The following is a 15,173-nucleotide window of genomic DNA, read 5'->3' on the forward strand; positions in this document are numbered from 1 at the left end:
AATGATAGGGGGCTAGAGGGGCAGAGCAGAGAGAGGAACACGGGGAAAAGAGGTAGACAGAGAGGCAAGGGGAGAATCAAGGAGGAACAGGGAGGAGGGGTCAGAGGTAGTAGAGAGGGAGGAGCCAGGCCTGTCAATCTGTCACTAACACACCCTGCCATTATTATTTCACATACTGCCTATAACACATGCTGCATACACTCTCTCTCCTTCTCATTCCCCTTTTCTCTCTCCCCTTCTCTCTCTCTCTCTCTTTTCCTCCCTCTCTCACTGGCCAACAGCATATGCTGCAATTTGACAGCGGGAGGGGCAGGCTGAGGTCATCAATTAAACATGCACTAGAACCCCCTCGTTAGTGGCCATGTCATAGAGTTAGGAGGTTGACAGATGAGAGGGGAGAGTGTGTGTGTCTGTGTGTCTGTGTGTGTGTGTGTGTGTCTGTGTGTGTGTGTGTGTGTGTGTGTGTGTGTGTGTGTGTGTGTGTGTGTGTTGGTGCGCATACATGTGAGTGTGTATATGATATGTGGGGAGAGATGTCCAATAAAAGGCTAAGTTTATTGAGGCCAAAAGGGGAACTATACAGATTGACACAGGGCCACAGCTCATTACAGTCTGAGCTGATCACAGGTGATTCCCATTAAACAGCACACTCTACTGGTCATCTCCAGAACTGCTGCTGAGGAGAGGGCTCTTCAGAGGAACAAAGATAAAAATATATTTACAAGCAACGCACATGGACACACAAATATAAAATAGCAAATCTTGGGAAGACACAACAAGATGTACTGTTTTCATTCCAAAAAGGTCTGTCCTGATGACTTGAACCATACATGAAGTCAGACATCATTACAGTGAATCTACAGCATGATTATCTAGAGGTCTATCTATCTCAGGCCTGGGAAATTATTTTCCATGGAGGGCCACATTAGAATATATTTTTGACATCATAGGCCAGAATCATAATACAGGATTATACATCATGTGCATGACTGTGTTGGCAGATGTTACTTATTTTACTTTTTTAACATGCACAGAAATAAACCACATATATGTTCTCCTTTTGTAGGTATTTTCATTATTAAAAAGTACACTGTGCATTCAGCACCACGGACAGAACTCTTGTTAACGAGTACAAAAACACAAGAAAGAGAGAGAGCTCAACATTATATTTAAACTACTCAATCAGTGTGAGGAGTGAAGTCTCTGATAGGCATTGACTAGAGTAATGAAGTTAGGTAGAGTTTCTGATGTTGCTATGCACAGGATTGCTGAGAGGTGAGAGTCAGTAAGATATGATCTGTGCCTTGACTTGTTATATTTCATCACTGAAAATGTCTGTTCACATACATAGGTTGACCCAAACATTACAAACATCTTCTGAGCATGACTCCTAATCTTTGGAAAGTTTTGTTCATCGAGAGATGCATTGAACCTCGTCAGTTCTATGCATCTCATCAACGTCAACAGTAAAGAGGCGACTCCGGGATGCTGGCATTCTAGGCAGAGTTGCAAAGAAAAAGCCATATCTCAGACTGGCCAATAAAAAGAAAAGATTAAGATGGGCAAAAGAACACAGACACTGGACAGAGGAACTCTGCCTAGAAGGACAGCATCCCGGAGTCGCCTCTTCACTGTTGACGTTGAGACTGGTGTTTTGCAGGTACTATTTAATGAAGCTGCCAGTTGAGGACTTGTGAGGCGTCTGTTTCTCAAACTAGACACTCTAATGTACTTGTCCTCTTGCTCAGTTGTGCACCGTGGCCTCCCACTCCTCTTTCTATTCTGGTTAGAGCCAGTTTGCGCTGTTCTGTGAAGGGAGTAGTACACAGCGCTGTACGAGATCTTCAGTTTCTTGGCAATATCCTTCATTTCTCAGAACAAGAATAGACTGACATGTTTCAGAAGAAAGTTATTTGTTTCTGGTCATTTTGAGTCTATAATCGAACCCACAAATGCTGATGCTCCAGATACTCAACTAGTCTAAAGAAGGTCAGTTTTAATGTTTCTTTAATCAGTAACAGTTTTCAGCTGTGCTAACATAATTGCAAAAGGGTTTTCTAATGATCAATTAGCCTTTTAACATGATAAACTTAGCTAACACAACATGCCATTGGAACACAGGAGTGATGGTTGCTGATAATGGACCTCTGCACAGTTGTATAGATATTCCATACAAAATCAGCCGTTTCCAGCTACAATAGTCATTTACATCCTTAACAATGTCTACACTGTATTTCTGATCAAATTGATGTTTTTTTAATGGACAAAAAAGTGCTTTTCTTTCAAAAACAAGGACATTTCTAAGTGACCCTAAACTTTTGAACGGCAGCGTGTTTATTTATCTTTCATCTCTCTGTGTTTCATCATTTTCCTTCAATTCGCAAGAGGCTGAATGGATCTCACAGGAAAAAGCATCTGAGTGAGTGAAACAGTGCCCCGCAGACTCTCCACGTGTAGGCCATCTCTCTGATGATGTCTGGTTCAAACGAGTATGAGATGTCGCCTCCCATAGCAATGAAGGCAAAGGGAAGCCAGTGAGTATCTGGCCTTCCTAGACAAAAAAAATACATCAAAAATGTGCCAATCAGCATTGAGCTAAAATGAGCGAGCTCAACTGTTAATGGTCCTGGCGTTCATATCAAATCCCATTGAGAGCACACATCATTGACAGAAAAACTTGAGTTGCTGCATCTCCTTATGTTGTTGTCCTCCAGTGGCTGGCTAGCTAGCTAAAATTGTCCCTTTCCTAAATTAGCCATAGATGGAGATAGAGATTTGGACTTGTGGTTTTACTTAATTCTCTGTACTGGCCAATGATTACAATGGCGATTCTGATCTAACCATAAATTCAAGCATTGTTGTGCCCATGGCCTGAGAGGATGGAAGTTCAATATGTAGCTAGATGTAGAAGGCTAATGTTAACTAGCTAACGTTGCCCTTGAATGGACGTTAGGCTAGTGAGTTATAGCCAGGTAGCCTAGGACAACAAAAAATACTGCATGACAGTGATAGACCGTTTCGTCAATATAAAAGAGAGAAGGATGGCATTGGCGTTTCTCCACAGGTAGGGAGAGTCAACATATTTTTCTACTTGCACGAAAGCACACGCGCACACACACAAATCAGACCCATGGACAGCCACATCATATTTAGCTTACGTTGATTGGACTAAATTGTTTTTGTTATATATTTGTTGTCACTGCATCAGACTAAGCAGAGGTGATTTGATTGAAATGGTGCTGGAATAGTGACGGCAGCTCCTGTTTTCTTCATGACTTGCTGAAACTCTGTGGTTCTAAATCAATAGTTGTTTAGTGGTCCAAAAATGTGGGAAACATTCATTTGCTTGACCCTGCTGTAGGTCATGTAACCGTCTTACTGTACACGCAATATGCTTTGTGGAATTCACTGGACTATTTTTGTGATGAAATAAATGTGTGGTTTAATTTATTCTGCCACTGTGTCTTCTTACATATCACGGTGTCAAGGTATATGAACTAACAGGCTATAAAGCAAGCAACCCAATTATCACAACACATAGGATGTAATATGGGTTATATACACCGCTACTGACCACTATTATCTAGACCTGACCGGCACTATTTAGGCCTGACCGGTACCATCTAGGCATGACCAGTACTATCTAGGCCTGGCCACTACTGTCAAGGCCTGACCGGTACTATCTAGGCCTGACCAGTACTGTCTAGGCCTGACCGCTATTATCTAGGCCTGACCACTACTATCAAATCAAATAAAATTGTATTTGTTACATACACATGGTTAGCAGAAGTTAATGTGAGTGTAGCGAAATGCTTGTGCTTCTAGTTCCGACCATGCAATGTAGTAATCTAACAATTTCACAAGAACTACCTTATACACACAAGTGTAAAGGAATGAATAAGAATATGTGCATAAAGATATATGAATGAGCGATGGCCGAACAGCATAGGCAAGATGCAGTAGATGGTATAGACTACTGTATATACATATGAGATGAGTAATGTAGGGTATGTTAACATTATATAAAGTGGCATTGTTTAAAGTGGCTGGTGAAACATTTATTACATCCATTTTTCATTATTAAAGTGGCTGGAGATGAGTCAGTATGTTGGCAGCAGCCACTCAATGTTGGTTATGGCTGTTTAACAGTCTGATGGCCTTGAGATAGAAGCTGTTTTTCAGTCTCTCGGTCCCTGCTTTGATGCACCTGTACTGACCTCGCCTTCTGGATGATAGCGGGGTGAACAGGCAGTGGCTCGGGTGGTTGTTGTCCTTCATGATCTTTTTGGCCTTCCTGTGACATCGGGTGCTGTAGGTGTCCTGGAGGACAGGTAGTTTGCCCCCGGTGATGTGTTGTGCAGACCTCACTACCCTCTGGAGAGCCTTACAGTTGTGGGCGGAGTAGTTGCCGTATCAGGCGGTGATACAGCCCGACAGAATGCTCTCGATTGTGCATCTGTAAAAGTTTGTGAGTGTTTTTGGTGACAAGCCGAATTTCTTCAGCCTCCTGAGGTTGAAGAGGCGCTGTTGCGCCTTCTTCACCACGCTGTCTGTGTGGGTGGACCATTTCAGTTTGTCCGTGATGTGTACGCCGAGGAACTTAAAACTTTCTACCTTCCCTATTACTGCCCCGTCGATGTGGATAGGGGGGTGCTCCCTCTGCTGTTTCCTGAAGTCCACGATCATCTCCTTTGTTTGGTTGACATTGAGTTTGAGGTTATTTTCCTGACACTACACTCCGAGGGCCCTCACCTCCTCTCTGCAGGCCGTTTCATCGTTGTTGGTAATCAAGCCTACCACTCTAGTGTCATCTAGGCCTGACCTCTACTGTCTAGGCCTGGCCTCTTCTGTCTAGGCCTGACTGCTACTGTTTAGGCCTGACCGGCACTACCTAGGCCTGACCACTACTGTCTAGGCCTGACCACTACTATCTAGGCCTGACCTCTACTGTCTAGGCCTAACCTCTACTGTCTAGGCCTGACCTCTACTGTCTAGGCCTGACCTCTACTGTCTAGGCCTGCCCTCTACTGTCTAGACCTGACTGCTACTGTTTAGGCCTGACCGCTACTGTCTATGTCTGCCCTCAAAAAATATGATCTTTGTCCCCATGTGCAGTTGCAAACCGTAGTCTGGCTTTTTTTATGGTGGTTTTAGAGAAGTGGCTTCTTCCTTGCTGAGCGGCCTTTCAGGTTATGTCGATATAGGACTCATTTTACAGTGGATATGGATACTTTTGTATCTGTTTCCTCCAGCATCTTCACAAGGTCCTTTGCTGTTGTTCTGGGATTGATTTGCATTTTTGCACCAAAGTACATTCATCTCTAGGAGACAGAACGTGTCTCCTTCCTGAGCGGTATGACGGCTGCATGGTCCCATGGTGTTGATACTTGTGTACTATTGTTTGTACAGATGAACGTGGTACCTTCAGGCGTTTGGAAATTTTTCACAAGGATGAACCAGACTTGTGGAGGTCTACAGTTTTTTTTTCCTGAGGTCTTGGCTGATTTCTTTATATTTTTCCATGATGTCAAGTAAAGAGGCACTGAGTTTGAAGGTAGGCCTTGAAATACATCCACAGGTACACCTCCATTTGACTCACATTATGTCAATTAGCCTATCAGAAGCTTCTAAAGCCATGACATTATTTTCTAGAGTTTTCCAAGCTGTTTAAAGGCACAGTTAACAACTTAGTGTATGTAAACTTCTGACCCACTGGAATTGTGATACAGTGAATTATAAGTGAAATAATCTGTCTGTAAACAATTGTTGGAAAAATGACTTGTGTCATGCACAAAGTAGATGTCCTAACTGACTTGCCAAAACTATAATTTGTTCAAAAGAAATTTGTGGAGTGGTTGAAAAACTAGTTTTAATGACTCCAACCTAAGTGTATGTAAACTTCCGAATTCAACTGTATGTCCATCTGTCTGATGTGTAGTTGTGCAGCTCTCACAGATGTGTGTAGATGTATGGGTAAACGTAGAGGGTAGTGGTAGGGTGTGTGCATGTGTGTGTGTGTGTGTGTGTGTGTGTGTGTGTGTGTGCGTGTGTGCGTGCGTGAGTGCGTGCGTGCGTGAGTGAGTGAGAGAGAACTGTTCAGGATCTGTGTGAGCTCAATTTCTCCTTTGTACCCTTGGGCAGCAGTGTATGTAAATCATGAATTAGTCATTTGTGCACTTAAGCATAAAAACTGCAGCTGCAAATGCAGTGTATGCTAATATCACACACACACAGGATTACAATAACTGAACACTGAGAGAGGAAAAGGTGCACTGCAAATACACTACTTTGTGTGTGTGTACGTGCATGTAACCAACTTGATCTCACTACATCAACATTGTCCAAACCAGAGAAATGTTATTCTCTGATGCGCAAATCAACTGATACTTACATGCACGTTTAGCAACCCCCTAGCAAAAAATGTATCTTATTGCTCTTGCTGCCTTTCCCCTGTGTCAGGGCAGTGTCACCAGATGCAAAGATCAAAGGAAAATGGACCACAAAAGAATGATCAACTGTTATGCCTCTTAAAACTGTTCGGAGATATTCCAAGTACTTCAAATGTGTTATATTTAACAGTGTCTGCTCGGAAGAAAAATAACCTAAAATAACGTTGATCTGCAGTTAGAATTCTAACAATCCCTTCATTTTCTTGGAGATGCTACCATCTCTGCATGGGCAGACAGATGGTGAAATGTATGGATTCATAGCCATGGGGCCCCCTGATGTGTCTAACCCCCCGCCCCCCCCCCCCCCCCCCCCCCCCCCCCCCCCCATCATACCTACACCTCTCTCTTCCACTGGCCCCAGGACAGTGCTGACACCAGACCAGCTAGGGGTCAACCAATCAAATTTCACGAGGCATAGATACAGAGTGAAGAGTTGAAGAGCTGTAGGGGAAAGGGGGAGGGAGGAGAGAGGTAGAGGAGAGGATTTCATGAGGGTGAAAGAGAGTAGAGGGATGGGTGATGGGGTGAGGGAGGAATAGAGTAATGGGAGACGTTGTGAGGAGAGCGATGAGAGAGGGTGACGGACAGGAAGGCAGAGAGAGAGTTGAAGATTTGATGAGGAAGGTATGGAGACAGGGAGGATGAGAATGGGTGATTGGTGGAAGGTTGAGTGGAGGTAGGAAAGGATGGGTAATGGGAGGAAGAGAAGAGAGGATTGAGTCAAAAGGGGTTGAAGAAAGAAGATAAGGGATGAACAGAAAATGAGGTGAGTGGGAGAGATAAGCTGCTTTCCTATGCAAGGTATAATTCTCTTTCTGCAGGTGTGTGTGTGCGTGTGTGTGCGTGTGTGTGTGCGTGTGTGTGTGTGCGTGCATGCGTGCGTGCGTGTGCACGTGCGTGTGTGTGCGTGTGTGTGTGCGTGTGTGGGTGTGTGTGTGTGTAAGTAATAGCCTGTCCAGGCTATGTAGATCGTGAGACAGGGTGGTGTGTGACACCTGCTCTATTGGAGAGGTGACCCACCGGTGACAACACTAATCCACTACTTGTTACAACCGTGTGTGTGTATTTATGCATCGTCCAGATGCATGCCAAGGGAGGACTTTAAATCATTTCCCCCAGCTTCCCCCACCAACCCTACCCCCCACACAACCTGACCCCCCCCCACACACAACACACACACATACACACTCACTGAAAATAATATAAAGCCCTAGAACTGATGGCAGCCAATGAAGCAGAAAATTAGGTCACTGTGTTTCCATGACAACCTCTAACATTATGTTTTTCATTGGTTCACTCATTCTGTTGTTCTGTGGCACACACAAGCCCAGTAGAGATCAGAGATTGTTTGCTTGTGCAACCTGCAGTGCCATACTGTTTCAATAACAGGCCCAGGACAGATCAGAGACACATAGTGGCAGCATCAAACAGGTACAGAGGGTCAGTCAGTCTACATGGCCTCCTACAGCTCACTGACATCACCACCACATGACTATCTGCTGGTTCTCTCTTTTGCCTGGCACTTGGTTCCCTAAAATAATTCTAAATCAAATGCTGATTTGAAAGGAAGAAAAACCAGCAGACACCAAGGCCCCCTAGGACCAGAGATGTCTGTCCCTGCCCCAGACCCTAAAACATAATAACAAATTAGATCATAGATGACCGCCCCCACCTGCCAATCCCCCCTGGTCTGTCTGAGAGCAGTAGTGACAGCTGGGAGACAGAGTATCCTGGCTCTGCCTTCAATATGGCCGCCTGTCATTTGCTCTCTGTCCGCTCTAGCCTTTACCTGCTGCCAGTGTGTGTGTGTGTGTGTGTGTGTGTGTGTGTGTGTGTGTGTGTGTGTGTCTGTGTGTGTGTGTCTGTGTGTGTGTGTGTTTGTCGAGGGAGTCCACCTCTCACCTCTCTTGTAAGGCCAGACCTCTCTAGATACGCCTTTCTCTCTTAATTATATTCAAGCAGGCAGCGAGGCAGGCAGCTCTATGGGGTCCTGGCCTGACCACCTCCCTCTCTATTCTTCTTTCACCTCATTTTCTCTCTCTGTTCTCTTCCTTCTCTTCTTTTAACCTGAACCATCCTGACTGCTGTCTGCCCTCTAATGAACCAGGTGGAGGGATGGAGGAAGAGAGGGAGGGGGATGAGGAGAGGGATGGAGATAGGGAGGAGGATAGGAGTGAGAAAAGAGGAGGCGAGAGGGAGAGAGTAGGGGGGGCGCAATAAACATGATGCTTGAGGCCAGCCTGCTATATGGGCTGCCTAGGAAAGTCATTTTGACTGCTGGAGGCTGTGTGTGTGTGTGTGTGTGTGTGTGTGTGTGTGTGTGTGTGTGTGTGTGTGTGTGTGTGTGTGTGTGTGTGTGTGTGTGTGTGTGTGTGTGTGTGTGTGTGTGTGTGTGTGTGTGTGCGTCCGTCCATGCATGCGTGTGTCTTCCAGCCCTTGGCCGTTCCTATAATGGCTCAATCTGTTAGTATAAACACAGACAGCTGGACACCAGATACACATACAGTACATGTTCACACACACACACACACACACACACACACACACACACACACACACACACACACACACACACACACACACACACACACACGTTCTCTTTAGTAAGGACTAGTAAGCTGTTGCGTTTCGTACTATTCTACTGACCTACATGCATACATTACACACTACTGATGATACCACAAGGGACAGAGATGGTGTGTGTGTTTGTGTTTGTGTGTGACATTCTTATCTCTGCATAGCTATATAACTAGACAAAGAGGCATGCAAGTACAGTCCAGTGATGCTTGTTTTATTCAAATGTTATGCTTGACTGACCATAATTACTACCATGGCTATTGAATGTACAAAAGAGAGAGAGGTAGAGTGAGATAGAAGGAGGGAGAGAGAAAGGGAGAGAGAAAAATAATCAAGGGAACAGAAATCAGAGATTGGGAGACATGATAGACAAAGTGAGAGAAAGAAAAAGGAGAGAGATAACAGTGCCACTGGTAATTGCGGTCTCAGAAAGAGTTTAGCTCTATAGGCTCGAACACACCGATAGCGTTTGCCTGTCAAGAGTACTTGCGAACCGAGTGCAAATCAATTTTACATGTCTGCAGTCAGACGTCAACAGCGCTGAACGATCGGTAGAAGAATGGGAGATCCATTCAGTGTGCAACCCTTTAGGCTTGGGAATGGCTATACTGTCTCTACTCTCTCTACCAACCCCAACTCCCACCAGTCTCTTTAACACCGTTTAGTGTTTAAAGTAACATATATCGAGTTGAAGTGTACCAATCAGAATTGGAAAGACTCTCTTTCCATGTGTTCATATGTGAGTAACCTGACACAAACCCATTCAAATGTACAGTATACTGTTTGAAACACTGACCTTCTTTTAGCAGACAACTGTCATTATGTCTGACACTCTAGTCAATGAAATCCATGGAACTCCCCTTGGCTGTTTGGTTTGGCTTGGCATGGCTGGGATTGATATGGAGATGGCACTGATACATTAGGGCTGGGTGGAGGGGGTGGCACACACAAAGACAGACGGCTACGGTTGACTATGTGCCAAGTCTCTCTGGCCAATGTTATCCCCCAAACCACTCCTAGCCCTCCTAGCCACCCAATAACTCTCCACTTGGCTCAGATCACAGAAAGATCTGGAAAAACCTATTACAGAGATCAGATGGACTGCCAAAACAGAAAGAGTGAGTGAGAGAGAGAGAATGAGAGAAAGGGAGAGAGCGGGTAGAGAGAGAGAGAGACAGTCTGGAACCATTGATGTAGGGGGATTGATGGAGGAGAATAAAGGGGAATGAGATGAGAGGAGAGGGGGACGAGTGTTACAGTGTGTGAAAACCCTGATTGGACAAACCCCTTCAAAATTGGTTTGTAACTCACTGGTCGTGAATTTAAGTGTGAACATGTTGAGTGGAGAGGATTAGATCAGACTCACTCTACCACACACACACACGCACACGCATGCACACACACACACACACACACACACACACACACACACACACACACACACACACACACACACACACACACACACACACACACACACACACACACACACACACACACACACACACACACACACACAGAGATGTGCGTACATGGGGTTGGAACTCACTGTGCTCACTGTGTTCATTTTATAGTCTAAGAAGTCCATGAAAATAATATTTGTCCTCACTTGATGTTCTGAGGTTTTCAAGCAAGAGACAACATGCTGCAACCAGCTTGACTTTGTTACACACTCAACAGTTTATAGCCAACAGCTTGGATTTACACCTTCACCACTCTGTGTGGCTGGGGAACACTGTTAACATATTGGAGAGTAGAGGGGTGGTGTGTGTGTGTATATGTGTGTGGGGGGGGGGGCACAGGGGAGAGAGGGGTGAGGGGAGGGAGAGAGGGGGTGAGGGGAGGGAGAGAAGGCTGTAGAGATGTGAAGGGAAGGGGGATTCTGTCTAAATTACCAACTCTCCACTCCCAGGAGATATTAGAACTACACAGTCCTTCAGCCCACTGTATAACTGGGATTTTGTGTGTGTGTGTGTGTGTGTGTGGGGGGGGGGGGGGGGGGGGGGGGGGTGAGAGAGAGAGGACTATTCAGTGCATATCTTACTGAACAATGGACATTAATCACCACTGCACTGTAACGGACAAACAGAGAGCAACATTTCACCTCCCATCCCTGATGATAATAGTAGAATGCTATTTTATCTGGTCATAGCAGCAGCAGCAACAACATATACAGCACTGCCCTTCCCCATCTCTATTGTATACTATGATGTTTACTCACACCACACTCATACATACACAGGGTATCTACAAATGTTATGCTCAGCCAGGTTACCTGTGATACAAGTCAGTATTCCACATCCATCCATGTCTGAGTACGTCGGGAGATGAAGTGGAAACTGGGCACTAAGGGCAACAGTGAGCGCTGTTACCTTCAAGTAGGTTTCAGTTTTGCTAGGACATTGTGGATGGTGAATTGGTGTAACCGTCTGCCTTTGATTCTGAAGGTTGCAAGTTCAAATCCAGCGATCCAAAGTTGTTTTTGGAGATTTGTGTTTTAAGCCAATCCCAAACCTTAACCGTTCAAAATTAAACGTTTTATGTATATATTTTTTACCCCCTTTTTCTCCCCATATCCAGTAGGTAGTTATGATCTTGTCTCATCCCTGCAACTCCCCTACGGACTTGGGAGAGGCAAAGGTCGAGAGCCGTGTGTCCTCCGAAACACGACCCTGCCAAGCCGCACTGCTTCTTGACACACTGTTTGCACCAATGTGTCGGAGGAAACACCATCCAACTGACGACCGAGGTCAGCTTGCAGATGCCCGGCCAGCCACAATGAGACAAGTAAATCCCGAGACAAGTAAATCCCGGCTGGTCAAACCCTCCCCTAACCCGGACAATGCTGGGACAATTCTACACCGCCGCATGGGTCTCCCGGTCATGTGACACAGCCTGGGATCGAACCCAAGGCTGTAGTGACACCTCAGCAATGCAGTCACACTGCAATGCAGTGCCTTACAGCGTTTTTTAGAAACATGGATGAACGTCTAATTCTGACAGGAGATTGTGAGACCTGGTAGGTTATGCTATATGCAAAGCATATTGGTTCACTGATAATAAAACACATACACACCCTCTATCTTTATTTTAATCTATCTCCCTCTCTCACTTTGCATGGAACAAATGGAACAGTAGAGAGACTCTGTATGAAACAAATGGAACAGTAGAGAGACTGTATGGAACAAATGGAACAATAGAGAGACTCTGTATGGAACAAATGGAACAGTAGAGAGACTCTGTATGGAAGAAATGGAACAGTAGAGAGATAGGAACTGCTATGATTGAAACACACACACACAGCATGTAAACCTGAATTCTCACAGCAGTATGACTCCTCTCTTCAACATTCTGCCCATCGCCCCTAGCAACGGCGGCAATCATTAACTTTCCCTCTGACTTCCATCATCACCACGGTGACAGCAGCATGAGAACCCAAATTGTTAAGGCAACCAAACCCTGTAAACAAAATTTCCAAGTTCATCATCACCATAGTGGTGCGGAGTGGTGCCAGGAAAATATTCTCTCCTTCAACTTCAACAAAATGAAGGAGCTGATCGTGGACTTCAGCAGAGAGAGCACGCCCACATCCACATCGACGGGGTCACAGTGAAGAGGGTGAAAACATTCAACCTGAAATGGTACATTAACACAGACAGTGTGGTGAAAGGGCAACCTCAGGAGGCTGAAGAAATTCGGCTTGGCCCCTAACTCCCACAAAAACTTCTGCAGATGCACCATCGAGAGCATCCTGTCGGGCTGTATCACTGCCTGGCACAGCAATTGCATCGTGCACAACCGCAGTACTCTCCAGAGGGTGGTGTGGTTAGGCCCATGCCCTCTAGGGTATCTACAGCACACAGTGTCACAGGAAGGCAAAGAAGATCATCAAGGACCTCAGCCACCAGAACCACACGCTTGTTTACCCCGCTACCATCTACAAGGTGGCGACGGTACAGGTACATCAAGGCTGGGACTGAGAGACTGAGAAACAGCTTCTATCTTCACATCATCAGACTGTTAAATAGTTAAAGCCTGCTACCACCTGGTACTCTACCCTACCCCTTAGAGACTGCTGCCCCATGTGTATAGTCATTGAACACTGGTCACTTTAATCACGTTTACATTTTTACTCACTGTTCTTGCCACAATGAGAACTTGGTCTTTTACTAAATTGGGCTATCTTTTATATACCACCCCTACGTTGTCACAACTGATTGGTTCAAATGCATTAAGAAGGAATGAAATTCCACAAATTAACTTTTAACAAGTCCCACTTGTTAATTGAAATGCATTCTAGGTGACTACCTCATGAAGCTAGTTGAGAGAATGCCAAGAGTGTGCAAAGCTGTCATCAAGGCAAAGGGTGGCTACTTTGAAGAATTTCAAATATAAACTATATTTTGATTTGTTTAACACTATTTTGGTTACTACATGATTCCATATGTGTTATTTCATAGTTTTGATGTCTTCACTACTATTCTACAATGTAGAACATAGTAAAAAAAAAAAAAAAAAAAAAACTTGAATGAGTAGGTGTGTCCAAACCTTTGACTGGTATTGTACATATAGAGTGGGTAAAAATATATATACTTTATACAGCATATATATAGTTATTCGTGACTTTTGTTTTGGGGATTTGTCTGTATTGGTAGGTATTACAGCACTGTTGGAGCTAGAAACATAAGCATTTTGCTGCACCTACGATAGCATCTGCAAATATGTGTACTCTACCAATAACATCTGATTTGCTTTGATTTAGTAAAATTAGCCCGGGTAACTAACACGCACGCGCGCGCACACGCACGCACGCACGCACGCACGCACACACACACACACACACACACACACACACACACACACACACACACACACACACACACACACACACACACACACCTACCCTGGTCCTCATGGGAGAGAGCAGTCCTTCCATGTCAGATCCTGGTAGTCAGTATATTATATTCCAGATGTATAGATCCTTTTAGGAACGTTGTTAGGGATGATGTCTCATCCTCATCATTCCCAGTATTTCCACTACAACGCTCTCGATTCGACCCGAGACCAGAGGAGACTGGGAGAAGAGTGTGAGTCCTCTCTCGCTGGCGCGCACGCGCACACAGACACAGAGGGGCGCATAGGAGGAAAGGACAAACTCGCTGTGTGTCGCTCTTCACAGCAGCTTCTGTGTGCAGTGACGTGTAAGATCTCTCTCTCTATGTCTCTCTTTCTCTGTCTCTCTATGTCTCTCTGTCTTTCTCTCTCTCTCTGTCTCTCTGTCTTTCTCTCTCTCTCTGTCTCTCTGTCTTTCTCTCTCTCTCTGTCTCTCTGTCTTTCTCTCTCTCTCTCTCTATGTCTCTCTGTCTTTCTCTCTCTCTCTATGTCTCTCTGTCTTTCTCTCTCTCTCTGTCTCTCTATGTCTCTCTGTCTTTCTCTCTCTATCTGTCTATCTGTCTTTCTCTCTCTCTCTGTCTCTCTGTCTTTCTCTCTCTCTCTATGTCTCTCTGTCTTTCTCTCTCTCTCTGTCTCTCTATGTCTCTCTGTCTTTCTCTCTCTATCTGTCTATCTGTCTTTCTCTCTCTCTCTATGTCTCTCTGTCTTTCTCTCTCTCTCTATGTCTCTCTGTCTTTCTCTCTCTCTCTGTCTCTCTGTCTTTCTCTCTCACCCCTCCCTCCCTCTCTCACTCTCTTGTTCTCTTGCCCTTTTCCCTCCTACTAATTTCTATCTCCCTATTGCTACCCTTGCCTCCCTCGTTCTCTCCCGCTCTGACCCTTGGCTGGGGTCATGGTGTGTGTGTGTGTGATTGAGTGTGTGTGTGTAAGGTTCAAGGGGTGTCTTCTCCAGGGCTTGATTGTTCCACCAGACAATAGAAGCTCCTAAATGCCTAGCAACCTGATCTACCTCTATTCTCTTACAATATTGGGGGTGATTCACACACACGCACACACACGGGCATATACCCTAGGGATGCACCAACATGAAATGCATCCTTACATTATAGGGGCATTCCATTCCGGAGTTCTGCTGGGAATTGCACAAAACTAGCAATCTCACAGATCAAAATGCCACCTACCTACTGAATTTAAAAATATGTATTTTTAATCCCTTGACTTCCAACCATACGTGGCACACACACAAATGTGCCAC

At 45.0% G+C, this 15,173-nt stretch overlaps 1 protein-coding gene across 3 annotated transcripts in view; it reads right to left on the reverse strand.

The window, feature by feature from the left end:
- The window catches only part of LOC110532201 (FERM domain-containing protein 4A), a 204,184-nt gene that overhangs the window by 141,350 nt on the left and 47,661 nt on the right, over positions 1-15,173 (reverse strand). For 2 of the 3 annotated variants that reach the window (XM_036975962.1, XM_036975959.1), the window contains exon 1: positions 13,930-14,311. The exons of the other annotated variant lie outside the window; for it this stretch is intronic. In XM_036975962.1, coding sequence (XP_036831857.1) covers positions 13,930-13,962 — 33 coding nt within the window. In that variant the 5' untranslated portion in view covers positions 13,963-14,311. Of the gene's footprint in view, positions 1-13,929; positions 14,312-15,173 lie in introns of those variants that run through there. 3 annotated transcript variants of the gene reach the window in all.

This window comes from Oncorhynchus mykiss, chromosome 1, assembly GCF_013265735.2.
Source record: "Oncorhynchus mykiss isolate Arlee chromosome 1, USDA_OmykA_1.1, whole genome shotgun sequence".
Lineage (NCBI taxonomy): Eukaryota > Metazoa > Chordata > Actinopteri > Salmoniformes > Salmonidae > Oncorhynchus > Oncorhynchus mykiss.